At 38.4% G+C, this 20386-nt stretch overlaps 1 protein-coding gene across 15 annotated transcripts in view; it reads right to left on the bottom strand.

Annotated features, from left to right (window-relative positions):
- The window catches only part of Map4 (microtubule associated protein 4), a 168424-nt gene that overhangs the window by 40949 nt on the left and 107089 nt on the right, over positions 1 to 20386 (bottom strand). For 7 of the 15 annotated variants that reach the window (XM_026389764.2, XM_026389765.2, XM_026389769.2 and 4 more), the window contains 6 exons: positions 18604 to 18726; positions 12430 to 12543; positions 10063 to 10194; positions 7607 to 8797; positions 6499 to 6612; positions 983 to 4330 (listed from right to left, as the gene is read on the bottom strand). In XM_026389764.2, coding sequence (XP_026245549.2) covers positions 983 to 4330; positions 6499 to 6612; positions 7607 to 8797; positions 10063 to 10194; positions 12430 to 12543; positions 18604 to 18726 — 5022 coding nt within the window. Of the gene's footprint in view, positions 1 to 982; positions 4331 to 6498; positions 6613 to 7606; positions 8798 to 10062; positions 10195 to 12429; positions 12544 to 18603; positions 18727 to 20386 lie in introns of those variants that run through there. The other 8 variants (XM_026389772.2, XM_077796304.1, XM_077796303.1 and 5 more) reach the window with 4 other exon arrangements.

Consider the following 20386-nt stretch of genomic DNA (forward strand, 5'->3'; position numbering starts at 1 on the left):
CTAAGGATAACTGGTAAGTTTTTGTTTTTGTTTCAATTTCTGGTTAGTATCTCTATCATGCAAGCTGAGAAAGAGCAATTTATAAAGAACATCATTTGTGGGCTGCAAAAAACCTCAAAGGCAAGGAAACACATTTTCAAGGTTAATTTCAGGGAAGTTTATATATTAAGTGCATACTTTTCAAGAGGGGAAAAAGACTAATATTCCTAAATCTTATATAAATCATCTTAATCTCATTCTAACTGCTTGATTAATTAGATCCAAAAGGGAAAACATTATGAGGAATCCAGAATAGGCAAGTTTTATGAACTATGTTTCATAGACACAGACTATGCCCCAAATCTAACCCATTAACTGTCTGCTAATGGCTGTAAGCAGCAAACTGGTCAAAGAATGTGGCTGTATCTAGAGATCATTTCCCACTATTATAAATAAAAATAAAGACTATGCCCACCAGTACTAGTCTGAGGCTACCATTTCCCCAGAAGAGAGCAAATCATTTTCATTTGATGTATAAGCAATTTAGATATTTAGTCCCACTAGTACAAGCTACATATTTACTAGGGGGGAAAAAAATCTCATGTACTCCACTAAACATGAAGCATTTTTTTCCTCCTATTAATCCTTATAACAAACAATGCTTAAAAAAATTGGCTGTAAACATTACACATAGGAGACACAATTTTTTTTTTAATTAATAGTGGTGGATGGCAAAAGACTTTCTTTTCAACTTCCCCTAAAATTCAAGGTTCAGGGCCAGGTAAAAAGGCATGCAAATGAGACCACAGCCTCCTCAAGCTGGACACAGGGCATGCCTTGGCTGCAGAAAACATGTAAGTAGCAGTTATAGGTTTTCATGCCAACAAACTAAGATTAACAAGGATGAGTAGAGTCTGGATGGAACGAAGGCACAAGTTTTTTGCCTTTTTGATGCAGACTCAAAAGCCACAAGCGCACACATTTTGTCATGACAGGTTCATACCACTGGACTTCAGGTGCTTGGATCTCTCTCGTTCCTGGGTTGTAGATTTTGACATAAAAGGAGTAAGTCCTCGGGACTTGGTAGGTCTCATGTAGCCTTTCATTGGTTCTATTATTCTGCTTTTATCTTCCTTCTTTCCTTCTCCCAGTACCTTTGATTCCGATTTTTCTGTCATTTTCTGAGGCTCTTTCTTGATGTTATCTTTGAGTTCTGGGAGTTGAAGATCCTTGGAAGCAGCCATTTCTAACTTATCTACCACCCCTGAAAGAGGAACTTCAACTTTGCCACATGAGAAACTGGACTGGAGTTCTGGTGTTGGTGGGGAAACACATTGTAATTTTGTGACATCAGAAGCCAGTATAATTTCTTTAAATTTATCCTTTTCACTTTTTGGAGGCAAGGGAGTCATATCAACCTCCTTATTCAAATAATCTGGGCCCTTAGAATCTCTATCTTTAGTATCTTGGTCCTCGTGGTAACTGATCTTTTGTGCTTTGTCTCCCAATAAGTCAGAAATTGGAGCAGAAGTAGAACCTTTCTCAGTCTCCTCCTCTGTGTTCACTGAAGATGTTTGGAAATCACCCCTATCTCCACATGCTTCTAGGACTCTGTTCTCTCCTGGCAAGCCCTGGTCATCTGTGGGAACTTTAGGAAGAAGGTGCCCTTTTTCTGGCCCTGGGATTTGCTCTACTGAACAGATAGATTCACCACAGAGTGGCAACTCAGATTCTCCTACCACATGCCCTTCATCTACCCCTGCTTCATTTTTCATGGGAACAGCAAACTCACTTTGATTCTTAAGACAGCCATCTTCCTGACTATTCACTGTTTCTATGGCTGCTGTAAAAGGCAGGGCAATTCCTTCTGTGCTGGCAGATGGCATAACAACAGAGGGAGTCTTGGGTCTTTCTGGCCCTGGGACCCCATCTTTGTTGCAGTTATTTTCCACTAATAATTTAGAAAGCTGAACTGGGGCTCTCTCTTCCCCATTTTTTGCCAAGGTGTCTGGTAAGGAATCATTTTTCTTTACTACTTGAGGAGGAGTAGTGGGCAGTTTTTCACAGGCTGCTGATTCTACAGCCTCTATAGGAGCTGACTTATTCATGAGCCCTGACAGTGTTCTGGGACAGGTAAATGTAATATTTCTATTTTCGTCCACATAGCCCATTCCTTCAATTCTATGGTCCCCTGTGGTTTCCATGGGAACATGTATTTTTGTTGCATCTAACTTATTCTCCAGAATGTGCTTCTTGGGAAAACTATTTTTAACTTTTTTGCTTTTTTCATCACTACTCCTTTTATTTGGTTTGTCAGCCACTGCTGTGTGTCCCTTGGTTGCATCTGTCTTGTTCTCTTCAGATGCTATTGAGGGAGCAAATCCTGTCTCCTGAATTTGGTCTTGGCAGCTCACATCTGTCACCTTGGCAGCTGGTTCAATAATAGCAGAATCCTTGGCTGTATTTGTTTTGTTGCCCTCAGGGGCCTCAAGCTCAGCAGAATTAACCTCAACATTTTTACCTTTTTTGTCAAGTGCTTCCACTGTGTGTGTACCTGATACATGAAAGAATAAAGAATCAAGTATTTGGGGGGAAGTGTGTCCTAATTCCCTGTTTTTATAGGGAATGCTATCAGATACTTCTCCATCCTTCCCTACAAAAGGTAGATTAGGAATTTCCTCCTTGTCATCCATTCTAGTAGGTTCTATGGGATAATTAATTTTAGACTTTTTGTTTCTGCCTTCATTACTTCTCTTTTTAGTCTTTTCAGAAAACCAAGGAGTTGACTGATGACCCATCCAAGGACAACTTCCTTCCTTGCTCTGGTTACTGACACCTGTATTTTTGACTAAGGCTCCTCTTTCTGACCTAGCATCAGAAGTCCGAGTCAAGGTTGATCTATTTTCCAAAGGAATCCATGCCTGTAAAGTGCTTTCCACGCTAGGGTCTATTATCTCCTTAGGCTCTCTCATCACTACTGCCTCAGTAAAATCAATCATGGTTCCTGGTTGCTTTGAAGAATCTAAGCCCAGCTCATCTCTCTTATCCTCAGTAGTCACTCTTTTGGTTTTAAGAATTGGTTCACTTAACCCAAGAACAGCCCTTCCATCATTCTCACTGTCTACAACATATAGCAGGTCAGATTTAATTCTTGGCTTCCCAGAATTCATTCTCACTTTCCCAGAACTTCCCCTTCCCTTCCTGTTTTTGCCATCACCTGTCATTCTCTTAAACGGATCATTCCCTAGCCCAGGAGCCTGAACTGACACTTGGCCCTGCAACTGCTCAGAAGCCAAGATGTTGATTTCCTCTCTTTGCTTGGGAAATGCTTCCCTTTCTAGTTCTTTAACTTCTACAGATCCTTTAAGAAACACTTTCTGGTTGACATTCTGTAGTTTAGACATTTTACTTTCATCATTCTCTTCTTTGAGACTATCTTCTAATGGATTACTTGCTATCAAAGTTGTTATCAAATTAGGCAATTCTTTTGCTGCTCTAGGTTTTGAAACTCCACCCACAACCTCTTGGTTCAAGATAGGAGAGCAAGCCTCTTTGGAGCTGATCTCCAAAAGAGTTTCAGCTTTATTTTCAGAAATTTCTGTCAGGGATCCTGTCAAGTTAGGAAGGCCCACTATCTGGCCTTTATCCACAGGGGTCTTCAGGAGGGATGCAGGTTGTGGTTTGTATTCATCCGGCTGCAACAATTTCTTATCTTGGTTATGTGGCACTGATTTGTTTCCTCTGCCAAGTTCCTCTACTCTCAGCTTGGACTGAGAATTTTCTGCAGTTTTTGGAGATTCTTCTGGACACAAAGTAACTCTGAGACTCTCTGAAATAAAGTTTTCACCTTCTAGTTTGGTTGCTCTAGAGTCACCTCCATCTCCTCTTTTCAGATTCTCTCTGGATACAAGTCCATATTCTATGTTCACAGCAGTGGACTGACTAGGGAGGACACCTGATTTATGGGTATAACTGTTATGCCCTTCTGCACTGTCATCATTCCAAGATCCCCCAGCCCGGGGTTGAGAATATCTCTTTTGCTTTGGTTTCTTCTTTTTTTTCTTCATCGCCATTGGCATGCTTTCTATATCCCAGGCCTCCCTGCCGAGATCCCTCTGGGGTTCAAGGAAGTCAGCATGAATACTTTTCCTTTGGTTCCCAGGATAACCACAGGAAGATGAACCAGAGACCCAACCCGACTCACACAAAGGGAAAGGGCCTAGCCTGGGATCAAGAGTCTTCTGTGGAGTCAAGACTTTCAGCAGCTCAGGAGGGGCCCTGGTAGGCTTGGGCTGGGCTGACCTGCAGTCACTGGATCTGCAACCTTGTGTGCCTTGTGAGGGAGGGGCACCTGCAATACATGAAGTTGGCTAAAATTCTAAATAACAAGCTTCTTGTTATTCTTTCTTAAAAAAAAAAACAAAAAACAAGAGCTTATTTAGTGACTCATTTAAGCTGTCTGTTTCCACCAATCCATATACTAATTTCTTTAGGAAAACCATTTATTCCCAAACATTTCTTATTCTTAATTGGGATTACCATTTCAGGTAAGAATTTTTTTTCAAACACATTTACAAAATATTTCAAACTTTTCTTTTTTCTTTTTTGTTACCAGGGATTGAACTCAGGGACACTCGACCACTGAGCCACATCCCTAGCCCTATTTTATATTTTATTTAGAGACAGGGTCTCACTGAGTTGCTAAGCACTTCACCTTTGCTGAGGCTGGCTTTGAACTCCTCCTAACTCAGCCTCCCCCGCCACTAGAATTATAGGTGTGCATCACTGTGCCCAGCAAAATATTTCAGACTTTCTAAACTCTGTAATAAACTCATTCACTACTTATAAATCTCATCTGATTTATTTCTCCTTGTAATTATTAATAGGTACACAAATCTCAATTCTAAACAAGATAAGAAATTGTACTTATTTCTTTTTTGGTGATGTTTACTAATTGAATGAATACTTATTCATGATTTGGGACAGAATTTATAATTCTAAGAGTCTGTCACCAATATTATACTTATGTGTATCCAATGAACTAGACTGATTCTGGGAAACAGACCCAGAAGGCCAGATTTATGCTGTTTAAAATTTAAAAAAAAGACTAAATAGTATTTTGGCCAGAGAAAAATTCTTATCATTCCAGAACCAGAACATCCTACTTTGAAAGACAAATGTGTTAGATTTCAATGTTCTGTTCTTAAATGTACTTCCCAAAAGACAAAGAAATATGCATAATGATTGTAAGCTGACAAGAATTTCAACAGTTAGGACAAGCACCCTTGGAAAAGTTTCATGAAGTAACACAATTTGGATCCAAATTCCTGGAAAGAAAATCACTAAAGGCAGTCTTCAATGGTTCCTGTCAAGTATGACCCAATAAAATGATTTCAAAATACTTAACTAGCACCTTTTGTTTTTGTCCTCATCCTTCCAATGTCCTCTAAATCCTTAATATCTAGGTTAATTTTAGGTTTTCTCAAAAAATTGTGAGCCCTAGCACCTCACAGTTTTTATTACACTTAATTTAGGAATTAATCAGCAGCAACTTGATGCCATCACTTACACTATTTTCTTCAATTATTATGTAAGTCTTTGTTTTAGAGTTCATGCCTGGGAACTTCTCTTTCTATTCAGGTTACAATATAATAATAACTCTAGGTGCTTCAATTATTTGGAAAACAGGAAGATCAGTGAGAACGAGGATGGATATCTATGTGCCTTAGGATGGTCTATCTTGTATACAATTAGCACTTACTTAAATCTTAGTACTGACATTCTCAGTCAGTAAAACAACATTTAAAATTCATTTATTTAGCTCCAACTTGCTGCTAGACAGTGTGTAAACTCTAGGGACTCTAAATGAATTAAGTCCGAGCACTGCCCTCAAGGAGCTCACATTCCTATCATAGCAACAGAAAAGTATACAGAGAATCATCAAGTTGACAATCATATGCACGTGTTCCTGGCTTATCAACAAAAACATGTAATCTTAGAAATCACTGACTGAGCAAACTTAAAAGTTTTACAGTATCTTAGAGCAGTATCCCTCAAAGTTTAATACATGTGAAAATTACTTGGGGTTGCTGTTAAAATTCAGATTATAATTCTATAAGTCTGAGAAAGAGTCCAAGATTCCACATTTCTAAGATGTTCAGTCACAGTGCAAATGCTATTGAGCCATGGAACACACTGTAACTAGCAAGACTTTATAGAACTTAATAGTTGAACAAACAGATATAGGCAAATAACATACCTAAGACTACTAAGGAGAGTCAACAGATAAAATAGACCAAAATTTAGTGTCCTGAGTTGATATAGCGGTGATTTTAAATATTTAACAAGTTGACCTTCTGCCTAAACAAAATGAAATCCATTGAAGAAAGGAAACTGACCTCATAAACTATACTGCTAATAACAACACAACCAGGAAAGTAGGGACAATGTCTACCAACATCACTTCAGTCGCTCCTAGTTTAAGCTGTTTTGAGAGTCCATTTGGTTTTCTCCACTTACCTGAGGTCTCTGAAGAAAGTTCAGAAGGCTGACTGCTGAATGGTTTCTTCTGTTCTAATTTCTCTAACACAGAATCTGGCAAGTTGTCCTTTTGGCCCAAGGCTATGACTGGTTCTAAAGGTAATAGTACAGATCACATGTGGGTAAGAGAGTAACTATTTCAGATATTTTTCCACCCATGAGAAATTAAAGGTGGCAATCATTTTTGAGGAATTCTCCTACAAGAGGCAGCAGAGATGAAGAGCACATTAAGAAGTAGTCAGGAGAGTTTCTGTTTCTATCTTTCAAGATGGGAAAAATGACAAACTCTTTTAAGTTGGGAATAATTCAGTGAAATGGCAGAAAACAAACTAATGGCTGGGGCAATATACTTGACTTGAAAAAGAGAAATGGGACCTATTACAAAATGAGGAGAGGTTGGCCTTAATTAGGAGCAGGAACAGTTATAAAAATAGGAGAGGGGGTTGGTGTTGTGGCTCAGTGGTAGAGTACTTGCCTCTCATGTGCAAGGCCCTGGATTTGCTCTTCAGCGCCACATGAAAATAAATAAAATAAAGGTATTGTATCCACCTACAACTAAAAAATAAATTAAAAAAAAAAACAACAGGGACTGGAATTGTGGCTCAGTGGTAGAGCATTTGCCTGGCATGAGTGAGGCACTGGGTTTGATTCTCAGCACCACATATAAATAAAGGTCCATGAACAACTTAAATATATGTATACATATGAAATAAAAAAAAAAACAGGAGAGAAGTCAGAGTATGGAGACAGATACAAACTGTGTAGATGAGCTAACAGACGATTGTGGGTGTTTTATTTTATTGCAATTATCTGGAAAATAGGAAGATCAGCAGATTGATAAGGTATTGGAGGTTGGAGGAGGGTAAAGGTAAGAAAGAGCTGTCTAGGAGAGTAGGAATATGAATAGATTTGCAAGGCACAGTGAGACTATTTATTTTAACTGGCATGATGCCTGTCCCTTAGTCTTCTGGAAGATAATAGTAAAGATCACATGTGGGTAAGAGAGTATTTTTCTGTGGATGATATAGTGTCCACTTGAAACTATACCTTGGTAAACAGAAATACTGAGAGGAAACAAAGCTCATACCTGGTGAAATCATGAAAGCAGGTGCAGCTAACTGCCCCTCTTTTTGGAGAGACTGTATCTGGGAATTTTCACTTATTCCTTCCTGAGTCTGGGCAATTTCCATGTCTTTAACTAGAACCGATGCCACCTCTGTTCCTGAGGGTGGTGCAACATCCTTGGCTGGAGTCACACTGTTGGCCAGGGTCATCTCTGTTCCAGGGGACAGAGCCACATCCTTAGCCAGGGCCACATCTGTTTCTGGAGGCAGCAGCATATCCTTGATCAAGGTTACTTCTTTTTCTGGGAGTGGAGTCATATCCTTGACCTGAGCCACCTCTACTTCTGGAGACACAGCCACATCCTTACCCAGGGCCAACTTTGTTTCAGAGGGTGTACCCATATTCTTGACCAGGGTTACTTCTGTTTCTGGGAGTGGAGCCACATCCTTGACAAGGCATACCTTTGATTCTGGGGACAGAGCCACTTCCTTACCCATGGTCATTTCTGTTACTGGAGGTGGAGTAATGTCCTTGTCTGCGGGCCCTTCTGTTTCTACTGCATCCTTCGTGAAGACTACTGTTGCTTCTGAAGGCAGTGTCATGTCCCTTGGCACAGCTACCTCTTTTTCTGATAACAAGACCATCTCCTCAGCTGAGGATTTTTCTGTGGATGATATAGTGTCCACAGCTAGTGCCACCTCCATTTCTGAAAATGATACCATACCCTTGCCTGAGATTGACTCTGTTTCTTTGGGTGATGCCATGCCCTCATGTGAAAATAAATCCATTTTTACAGGTGGTACTCTCTCTGTTTCTTCAAATAGTGTCACATCGTTGCCTGCAGCCACCTCTCTTTCTGTGGGCAGCACCATATCTTTAGTCAAAGACACATCTGTTTTTGCGGGTGATATGACATCCTTAACTGGGACCACTTCTTTTTCTATAGGTAGGACCATGTCCTTGACCAGAGACATATCTGATTCAATGGATGACTGCAAGTCCTTGGGCAGTGTCACATCTGATTTGGTGGGTTGTTCCATATCTTTAGTCAATTCCACCTTTGTTTCTGTGGCAGGTGCCATTTCCTTGAGCAGGGCTACCACTTTTTCTCCAGACGGTGCCATTTCTGTAGTCTTCTGTCCTATTATTATTTCCAATGCTTTAGTTGGTGGCTGTTCTTCTACTGATGCCATTTCTCCTTCCTTGGGTAACTCTAAGGGAAATAAATTAAAAATTTGGGACCCATCATTTTCTTTTTTTTTTTTTTTAATATTTTATTTTTTGGGCTGGGGATGTGGCTCAAGCGGTAGCGCGCTCGCCTGGCATGCGTGCGGCCCGGGTTCGATCCTCAGCACCACATACCAACAAAGATGTTGTGTCCGCCGAGAACTAAAAAATAAATATTAAAAATTCTCTCTCTCTCTCTCTCTCCTCTCTCACTCTCTCTTTAAAAAAAAAAAAAAATTTTATTTTTTAGTTATCGGCGGACACAACATCTTTGTTTGTATGTGGTGCTGAGGATTGAACCTGGGCCGCACGCATGCCAGGCGAGCACTCTACCATTGAGCCACATCTCCAGCCCCTGGGACCCATCATTTTCTACTCATACCTCTGCACTTAAAAGTCATAGGGCACAAGAATATTTGGCTATTGTGACCTTAAGACAAACAGGGCTGGGGATGTGGCTCAAGCGGTAGCGCGCTCGCCTGGCATGCGTTCGGCCCAGGTTCGAGCCTCAGCACCACGTACAAACAAAGATGTTGTGTCTGCCGAAAAACTAAAATAAATAAATAAATTCTCTCTCTCTCTCTCTATCTCCTCTCTCTCTCTATCTCCTCTCTCTTAAAAAAAAAAAAAAAAGACCTTAAACATCATTAAAAAGGTGTTGAGGGGCTGGGGTTGTAGCTCAGAGGTACAGCACTCGCCTAGCATGCGTGAGGCCCTGGGTTTCATCCTCAACACCAAATAAAATAAAATAAACATATTTTGTTCATGTATTACTAAAAAATAAATATTAAAAAAAGAAGCTGTTGAGTTAGTACATGCTGCCTACTCCTTGACAATCCCATCATTTAGAAGGATAAGACATGTGAAACTGAGAAGACAAACTGTGGAGGAGAAAAGGAAAACTATAGCTTGAAAACAAAGGTATGTATTAGTATTAGGAAGGGAACCTATGGAACTGCTGGTCAGTTATCTTTCCTATTAAGAAAAGAAGCCCAGAACTCTAGGCTTAGTGGTTAATTGAACCTGGGTTCAATTCCCAGAACCAAAGAGAAGGGATTTCCTCTTAAGATTGTATTTTAATTATAATTTAACTCTCCCAGCTCTGATATCTTTAATACAAGCTTAAAAACATTTGAGATAATTCTGAAAATTTTATGTGTCTCTTGTAAGCTGCTAAAAATATGCCCAATGATTTATACCAATTATCAATATTTCAATTACTAACTGATAAAGCAGATTTAAATAATTCACCTGTCATCTGTGGAAGATTTGCAGTGGCCTCTGGAGAAGCAAAGGACTCTGAGTATGGAGGGTTTGGGGCTTCCACAGACCACCCCTGAGGTACAACAGTTGCAGGAGCAAATGTGTCGCAGGGAGGCATACCTAATATCAAAACACAAAACACATTTTGAAATTTGGTTGACATTGAAGGAAAAAAAGGCATTTGATATTTTAAATCAAATGTATATATTGCCAAGAAGACATAGGTTTAAGGAACAGTAAAAAACAAAGTACAAAAGTTTTAAATGAAACACTGTTAACAATCTTCAGGTTTTGCGTAATTATTAACAGGCAGCATCACTATATCCCAGGAAGACCATGAATCAATATATACTGCCGACTTTTACAGGATATTATAAAGATTCAAAATATCAAAGATTGAGCTCTAGTAATACCACAATCAAAATAATATAATGCACAGTAAAGAAAGGTGAGCCTTAATTCATCAGTAAAATGAGATTAACACCTGCCTATATAAAAATTTTTTGTTAATTATTAACAACTAGCTGGATGTGGTGGTACTTATCTATAATCTCAGTGACTCAGGAGACTGAGGCAGGAAGATTGCAAATACCAGGCCAACCTCAACAATTTAGCAAGACTGTCTCAAAATAAAAGGAGCTGGGGATGTAGCTTAGAGGTAAAGCATCCCTGGGTTTGGTCTCCAGGACAACCCCCAGAAAACACACACACACACACACACACACACACACACACACACACACTAGGCAAATGACAAATATAAGTAGATTATTGTAATGCTTATCCTATGCCAGTCTCAACAGATTTAATATCAGTCCCTGCTGAGATCATTAAATGTTTTTGTGTTTGTTTATTTTTAGGAGGTAGGGTCTTGCTACGTTGCTCAGACTGGCCTCAAATTCTTGGCTTCGTGTCTCAGCTTCCGGAGTAGCCAGGATTATAGGCATATGCCACCACATCTGAGAAGATTATTACAATTTAGCTACAGAGACAAGTAGACAAATAGCAAACAATGCATACTGTACATTATGAACTAAGTGATATAGGAGTGCAGAAAGAACCATGAGGCCCAGACTATCACAAAAGGCTTCAGAAGAGAACCAAGAGCAGAAATAGAGGGTGGTCAATTTCAAAGACAGAGAACACTCTGAGCAAAGAAAGCATAAAGATGAGGATATTACTATTTATGATAACTAAGATTATTTAATGATTACTCTACCAGACACAATGCTAAGTGTTTCACATAATTTTATTTAATTGTCATCACTTCTCTAATGTAAAAACTAGTGCTGGCTCTGTTTTGTAGATTAAAAAAAAAAAAAAGAATTTAGGGAGGAAGTAATTTGCTCAAGGTCATGGGTCATGAGTGAATAAAATGTGGATGCAGAATTTGGCCCTAGGTTAGAGGTCTTATGAGAGGATGTCCATAGTCCCCGGAACAGCTTGACTGTGAATTTTCCTCTTTAATCTGGAATAAGCCTGGTCACAGTCAGAGGCCCTACATCTGATTTTGCCTATTAGTTAACATGAAAGATGATGGGTGAAAGCTCATATTAATTGAAGTTAAGGGACTATAGGAGACCAGAATATGCACCTAGATAGGCCACTTTGGCATAAGATTACATTGAATGCAAGTCAACTGAGAAGTAGATATGAAAAACAAAACAAAACAATAGGGGCTGGGGATGTGGCTCAAGTGGTAGTGGGCTCGCCTGGCATGCATGCAGCCTGGGTTGGATCCTCAGAACCACATACCAACAAAGATGTTGTGTCTGCTGAAAACTAAAAAATAAATATTAAAAAATTCTGTCTGTCTGTCTCTCTCTCTCTCTCATTCTCTCTTAAAAAAAAAAAAACACAAACAAATAGCAACAACACAAAACCCAACTCTTAGCTTTCCTCCTATTTGCCTAAAAGCAGGGCAAATACTTTCAAAAGTGTTCCTCCACCCTCTGCATCTTAAAGTACAAAGGTTGATCACTGAAGACAACTGTATGCTCTTATCAGCCTGGAGATGTCACCACAGGAATCTACATAACAAGTTTTACTCACTAGCCTTTATCACCTACTTGCACCCTCACAGTTTGCCACTAAAGACCCTGAAAAGTCCTTTTCCTTTATCTTTCTAATTCTCAAAAAAAGTATGGCTTTTTATCAAAGAAGCTATATAATTGAGTTCTAAAGCCACTTCTTTGAGATTAGTCATTCCCCAAATACCTTCCTTGTGTATATGAAATATACATGTTAATCTTCATTTTCTTTTTCTCTTTTGCTATACCTGCCCTAAGCAATAAATCTAAGAAGGAAAATTAATTTTTCTTCCCTACAGAATAATTCCAGCTAGAGAAGCCATACCGTAACTGTCTTCCAAAGGATTATTATGCCCTGTAAATGTCAAATCATTTGTTGTTCCACTGGAGAGAAAGAGCAAATCTGCTAGGCCGTCATCATGGTGCATCTTAAAGGGATCTAGAATAAAGAAGTAATCCAAAACTCAGTCCCAGTGAATGCAATTAGAAAGGTAAAGACATTTCTTATGACAAATATTGATTAGTTACATGTGTGTTGTCCAGTAGTAAAATAAGTTGAGATAACATGTGACTACACATGTAGGCAATCAATAAATACTCACTAATTCATTTGTTTCAAGTTAATAATATATAATCCCTTATTCCCATAAGGTTTGATTATCTAAATCACAGAGCCAACAAATGTATAAAACTGAGAGAACACTTAATGTTCAACTCTAACATTCTAAGAGGCAAAAATAAAGAAAATGGAATTTTCAATATATAATTTAGAGATTTTGTTATTAAATAAATCAGCTAGAATGTTTTCAGAACAAGTTTAAAAAGGGAAATTTTCACCTCATGTGGACATTGTGAAGAAAACTGTATTTCAAAAGCTCTCTGAATGGAGTTTGTCCTGAGAGAATGAATAAACTCTAGATTCAGGAGTTGGTATGAGTGAAGATACTCAAAAACATCAGTAAACTCTTTGTGCTTTCTTACATGAAAAACATAAAAAAGCAAAGCTGGTCAGGGAAATAATGAATTCTGATTTCTAAGGAGGCCTTCTCAAATTCTGTTTCCATGTTAAGGATCAGACCCAGGTCTTGAGAGCCTGCATGTCTAACTATTTCCTCTGATGAAGCTAATGCATGACTCCCTAACACACTGTCAACATCAGAGGCAAGTATGTAAAAACCCAGGTCTTGGGAAAATGTTCATTTCCTTGGCTCTGAGACAGCTAGACCACCCCTCTTTTTATAAAGGGTTTCAGGAGGGCTTGGGATGTGGCTCAAGCGGTAGTGCGCTCGTCTGGCATGCGTGGGGCCCGGGGTTCGATCCTCAGTACCACATACAAACAAAGATGTTGTGTCCGCCGAAAAACTGAAAATATTAAAAAAAAAAAAAAAAGAATTTAAAGGGTTTCAGGATTAGAGGAGACAGATACTGCATTGCAAAGTGTATTTTGAATAATTAGAAGGCATAATTGAGAAAGCTGGGGTCAGGGGTGGAAGAAGCCTTGAGGCTGCCTTTCAAATAAACAGGGAAGGATGTAAAGGCAATCTGGCTGTAACATCTGTTATGCAAGGTCAGAGACAGGATCATTTAGCAAAAGGATATATTTTTGTTCAAGTCAAGCTTGAAAAATACTTAAGCTAAATTTGAGAACTGAGTGGTTGGAGAAGGGCACACCTTTTCTCTATATTCCCTCTCATCCAATCTCACAGTTTAAAATTTCATTAATAAGCAGATGACACTCAAAATTTTATCACTAGCCCTCTAGAGCTATCCCCTTATTTCTTTTTTTTTTTTTTTTTTTTTATTTATTTTTTTAGTTCTCCATGGACACAACATCTTTGTTGGTATGTGGTGCTGAGGATCGAACCCGGGCCGCACGCATGCCAGACCAGCGCGCTACCGCCTGAGCCACATCCCCAGCCCATATCCCCTTATTTCTAGCCTTTAAAATAAAATGGCCTCTATGTATGTGCCCATGTGTGTGCAAGCACATGCTAAGAATGGATGGAAACCCAGGGCCTCATGTGTGCAAAGTACATAATCTACAACTGAGGTAGAGTGGTAAAGTATTCAAAGTATTTAATATATTCCAGCACCCCAACTCTTAATTTAATAAATCCCAAATGCAACATGTTTCTCAAACCTATTGTCCATGAGACAGGACAGAAATTAAAGAGATAAGAAGGAGACAAAAGGAAGAAAAGGGAAAAGACAACTTTAATGTGAAAACCTTGTGCTAAAGTTCCTCAGACCTTCATTCCCCAAGCAGTTCTCTCTTTCCAGGTCTATCACTCCAAGATTTCTGAGAATTCTATAAATGTTCACTCACAATTACTAGAAATTCAACCATTTGTGAAAACTGCCCCATGTTCACTAATTAGCCCACTAATACATGTATTTTTTAGAATATATTGCACAAAGGAAGATACAAAACAGTATAGGATACTTTCCCAACCCTACCTTTTCATCAGATAATGAAAAAGATATCAACCTAAGAATCCTGAATTTGCCAGATCACCATGACCATCTTGAGCTCACCAGACTGATGTTATTCTCACATACCTTTTTATGCCCACCCCTTACCCAGTTTCCTTTAAAAGAATGTGAGATTTCCCAAGTGTCTCTCATTAGTGAGGTGGCGCATGTTCTCCCTTGAATGTGTACTCTCCTTACTTTTCTAAATAAATCTCGGTGCCTCAATATCTGATGGATTGAGAAATTCTTTTCTATGCCATTTGTCCATGTCCAACTTTGGACCATGTTGACCTAAGTTGAAGTCCCCTTCTCTGGGACCTTCTTGGACCCCACATACTGGTATAACACAAAATCTTACCATATGAAATGGCATTCTATCCTTCTCTTGTTGGTAAACAATTTTGACCTTATCCTTGAAGTTATCCTTGACCTCTGAATTTCACACATTTGATTCATTAGAAAACTGGCAGGACTGATTTTGAAACTGTCCCCCAGAATCTATTTCTTCTGGGTCTCTACTGACTAGGAAGTTTCAACAAGTTTGCAGTCAAGCCACTGGCCATGGCTGTGCTCATCTGAAGAGTTGCCTGGCAAGATCTGCCTGCCATCAAGATGGCTTATTTACACGGCCATGGGCTGAAGGTATCAGTTCCTCTTCCATGTGTACTTCTCCTTAGCAAATGGCTTTCCCCACGGTGAATAAATTTAGGAGTGACAAAAATGGAAACTGCAATGTCTTCTGTGATCTATCAATCACACACACCAAGCCTAGTTTAATGTGGAGACGGCTATATAAGGTTGTGAATACCAGGAGGCAGGGACCATTGGGAGCCATCTTGATGGCTGGGCACCACACTTGACTTTCAGGAAATTAAATTTTACTGTGTTATCTCCCACTTAGAACTGGGAATCACCCTTGCTGGCTCCTATTCTTCCTGGCTGGAATTAGTAATTAAAAAGTACTCACAAAGACGGCCTGGCCAAAATGGTTTCACCAATGACTTCTATCATAAATTCAAAGAACTAAAACCAATTATTCACAATATCTTCCAAAAAATATAAGAGGAGAAAGCACTTCCCGACTCATTCTGAGAACAGTATTACCTACACAAAACTAGACAAAGACATCACAAGAAAACTATACACTACGTCTTTAAATATGGCTTCAAAACTCCTCAAGGGTTTATATATGGAACCCATTTTAAAAAATTCTACAACATGACCAAGAGGGATATATCTCAGAAGTACAATATTGGTTTAATATCCAAAATCAATGTATCATCAGAATAAAAAATAAAAACATGATCACCTTACCAGATGAAGAAAATCTATTAGACAAAATCAATACCCTCTCATGATAAAACACTCAATAAAGCTGGGTATGGTGGTACACACCTATAATCCCAGCAACTTGGGAAGCTAAGACAGGAAGATTGCAAGTTTGAGGCCAACCTCAGCAACTCAGCAAGGCCCTCAGCAACTTAGCAAGATCCTGTCTCAAAATAAAAATAAAAATATTTAAAACACAAAAGGGGACCGGGCCCAGTGGTGCATGCCTGTAGAACTAATGGCTTGAGAGACTGAGACAGGAGGATTGCAAGTTCAAAGCTAGCCTCAGCAACATTGAGACGCTAGGCAACTCAGACCCTGTCTCTAGATAAAATATAAAATAGGGCTGGGATGTAGCTCAGTGGTCAAGTGTTCCTGAGTTCAGCCCCCCCCCCCAAAAAAAAAAACCAATAAAAATAAATAAATTAGGGAAGGAAAGAAGGAAATTTTCTTAACCTGATCAAGGGTACCTACAAAACACACAGAGATTGGAGACTGGATGCTATCTCTCTATACTGTAGCTCTTCCTACAAACACATATCCATGATAATTTATAAATTAGGCACAATAGAGACTGACAATAATAAGTTATGGGATGGAACAATCATAATAACATAGTATAATAAAAATGTTAAAATGTGTGAAGTGCTTATGTTTGAAATGTTCCATTTGATATTTTCAGACTGCAGTTAACTGCAGGTAGCTAAAACTGTGGGTAAGCAGGGGCTACTCTAGTTCTGTAAATAACATGATTTTGCCTTTAAAAAATGCTAAGGAATTCCTGAAAAACTATTAGACCTGATAAATGAGTTCAGCAAGATTGAAAGATATAAGATCAACAAACAAAAAATCAATTATATTTCTACACCCTTGCAATGAAGAATCTGAAAATGAAATTAAGGAAACAAATCCACTCACAGCATCGAACAGAATGAAATACCAAGAATAAATTTAACCAAGCTCATACACTCAAAACTACAAAATACTGTAATGTAAATGAAAAATAAACAAGTGGAAAAACTTTAAATGCTCGTGAATAGAAGACTTAATATTGTCAAGAGGGCAATACTCCCTAATTAATCCACAGATTCAGCACATTTTCTCTTAGAATTCCAGCCAATTTCTTTGTAGAAATTGACAATATGATTCTATGGAATTACAAAGGGCTGAGTGTCTCAAACAATCATGGGAAAAGGAAATTCACAATCACAAAAATTACCAAAAAGCGACAGTAAAGTGCACTTACAACTTTCAAGGGGGATTGGTGCCAGGACATGTGGCCCCATACCAAAATCCGTGGATGCTCAAGTCCCTCATATAAAATGGCACAGAAGTTTCATATAGCCTATACACATCCTTTTGCAAATTTTAAATCATCTCTACATTACTCATAATACCTTCTAAATGTAAATAATCATTATAATGAGTTGCTTAGAGAATAATGATAACTTGAAAATGTCTGACATGTTCAGTATACATGTAATTTTTTTTTCTCTCTGAATATTATCATCAACTGTTGGTTGAATCCTTGGATGTAGAACCTGTGGGTATGCAGGGCAAACTATATTGACACAAAAATTATGAAATAGAACTCGACGTTGAGAAACAAAACCATGTACCTACAATTAACAGATTTTCAACAAAGGTGCAAAAACCATTCAATGGAGAAAGACCAGTCAAAAAATGGAAGCAGGACAATGGATATCCACATGAACAAGAATGAATCTCCTACCTCTGATCATATACAAAAATCTACATAAAAGGGATCAAAGACTTAAACATAACAACACAAACTAACATTTTAAGAACAAAACACAGTGATAAACCTTCATAAACCTAGTTTTGAAGGTAGACTGATGACATAAAAAACACAAGTAACACAAAGAAAAATGAATAAACTGGGTTTCATAAAAATAAAAAAAGTTATGCATCAAAGGATACTACCCAGAAGGTTAGAAGACCACCCACATAATGGGAGATACAATTTCATACCCACTAGGTTAGCTATAATTTTTTATAAAGGGAAATAAGTGTTGGTTAGAATGTGGAAGAATTACCAACCTCACACGTTACTGGTGTAAAATGTGGCAGTCACTTTGGAAAACAGTCTGGCAAATAACCTAAGCTCTCAATCAGGCTGAAATCAAGGTAGCAATGTTACTCCTGCAAAGCCCTTTTACAATTCATGTCTGGTTTTGGGCAACTACAGATCTGCTTTTCCATATTTTTTCTTATTTGAATTTTATAGAAATTAGTATTAATCATTTTTCTCTTCATCAAACATGGATAATAATATGTATTTGACAGAGTGAGGTAAGAAACCCAGATAATATGTATAAAGGCTCCAGCACGGTGCCTGGCACAAAACAGGCACTATTATTACTGTAGTAATTCCTTCTAGAAGAATTAAAAGTTTCTAAGACACTGCTGATCTTTTAGTTTCTAATGTATATGCATTTCAGATATTTATTCAAAACAGGTTCTGAAAAGGAGAGAATTGTTGGGCATTAAGTATCTCTGAAGAAAAGACAAACAGTACATAAAGGGTCAACTGATGTTTAGGGGAAATTATTCTACCATAGTTGAACGTTAAGAAATTATATGTAGGCTATAATGTTTTATTTGAGTGGTGGTTGCCACTTTGTTTTTGTATTTATCATAGCTCACATTTAGCAGTCACATATGAGCTCCTGCTTACCAGTCTGGATAGGATTCACCACTTGCTCAGGCTGGAAGCAAAAGTTTGTATTTTCTGGCCAGTTCTGGCTGTTCGGATATTCCTGGTAGGCCATTTTCTCGTCGAGGAATTCAGTTGGAGACCCTTAACATACAGACACAAAGCAAATTACTAAAGAAAAGTTTCTGTAAATTACTATAGGAAGAACAATACGACACAATCACATTTGGCTAACATCTTTGAGAAAATATTTTTAAATTTAAAAATAGAAAGAAAGCCAGGCATGGTGACACACACCTGTAATCACAGCTACTCAGAACGTTCAGGCAGAAGGAACCCAAGTCCCCTTTCTCAAAATAAAAAATAAAAGGGTTGGGGATGTAGCTCAGTGAACAGCCCTGGGTTCAATCCTTAACACAGCCAAAATAAATAAATTAATTGAGTAAGTAAGTATTGGAAGCCTAGATTGTTTTCTGTGGGAAGGAGGAGTGTTATAGGGGATTGAACTCAGGGTCACTTAACCACTGAGCCACCTCAGCCCTTTTTAGTATTTTATTTATAGACAGGGTCTCACTGAGTTACTTAACACCTTGCTTTTGCTGAGGCTGGCTTTGAGCTCGTGATCCTCCTGTCTCAGCCTCTCAAACCACTGGGACTACAGGCATGAGCCACAATGCCTGGCTTACAAGTGTCTTTTTTAAAGATGGAAACTGATCATCATACTCCATCGATAAATGAATTTAGAGACATTCTTAATAAATAACCAAAGTACAAAATAAGTATGCCTTTTCTTAAGACACAACTTAAGATCAGGGGGAAAAGAAAAATGAAGCAATACATTTCTGATATACTGTCTATCAACTGAAATGGCAAAGGAGACTTAAAGATCATGCAGTGTGGTCCTGCATATTTATGTCTAAGAACCTCCAGAAGGTTTAAATGCATCATCTCCATTCCATTAAAGTCCTCCTTTACCCACTGCCTCCTTTTGTTCTCTCTTCAAGTGTTATGTCTTTTTTTGTCCCTCCTTCAGCAGCAAGAGAGCAAACTTCAAATAGCATTTCAATCTAAGTTCCACAGAGCTGTGGTAGAATTGGGTTAACTGTGTGCTTTAATTTCCTATAATACTAATGTAATTACTATTTCAGCAAACATATAGGGCCAATTTTTTATAGGTTACATTTATTTTTAGAAAATGCAAAGAAGAAATCTCAAGGCTGACTGAAACAACAGAGTCAAGCACTGGGTAAAATTCTTAGGAGAAACAAGAACGAATCCACTGGTGATTAGGCAGCTCTGAGTTAACGGGCCCAAGAAATGTAAAACAATTTTTTTTTTTAATATTTTATTTTTTAGTTTTCGGCGGACACAATCTTTGTTTGTATGTGGTGCTGAGGATCGGACCCGGGCCGCACGCTTGCCAGGCGAACGCGCTACCGCTGAGCCACATCTCCAGCCCCGAAAAACAATTCTTAAAAATGTGGATTAGGGCTTTGCATCCAAGTTTTCCTTAAATTTATATCCTTTTAATACTTTTTTACAAATATAATATCTTTACTTTGTTTATTCTTATGTGGTGCTGAGAACTGAACCCAGTGCCTTACACGTGCTAGGCAAGTGCTCTACCACTGAGCCATAACCCCAGACCCCTTTAATGCTTAGTCTATTTTCATATCTGTCGTTTTCTAATGAAGAACAAAATTGGGATTGTTCATGGGAAATTAAAAAAAATTTTTTAAATAGAAAAATAAGAAATATCAATAATAATTACCTAATTTTATTCTAAATGGTTGACAGGCTGCTT

The sequence above is a fragment of the Urocitellus parryii genome, chromosome 3, assembly GCF_045843805.1.
Source record: "Urocitellus parryii isolate mUroPar1 chromosome 3, mUroPar1.hap1, whole genome shotgun sequence".
Taxonomy (NCBI): domain Eukaryota; kingdom Metazoa; phylum Chordata; class Mammalia; order Rodentia; family Sciuridae; genus Urocitellus; species Urocitellus parryii.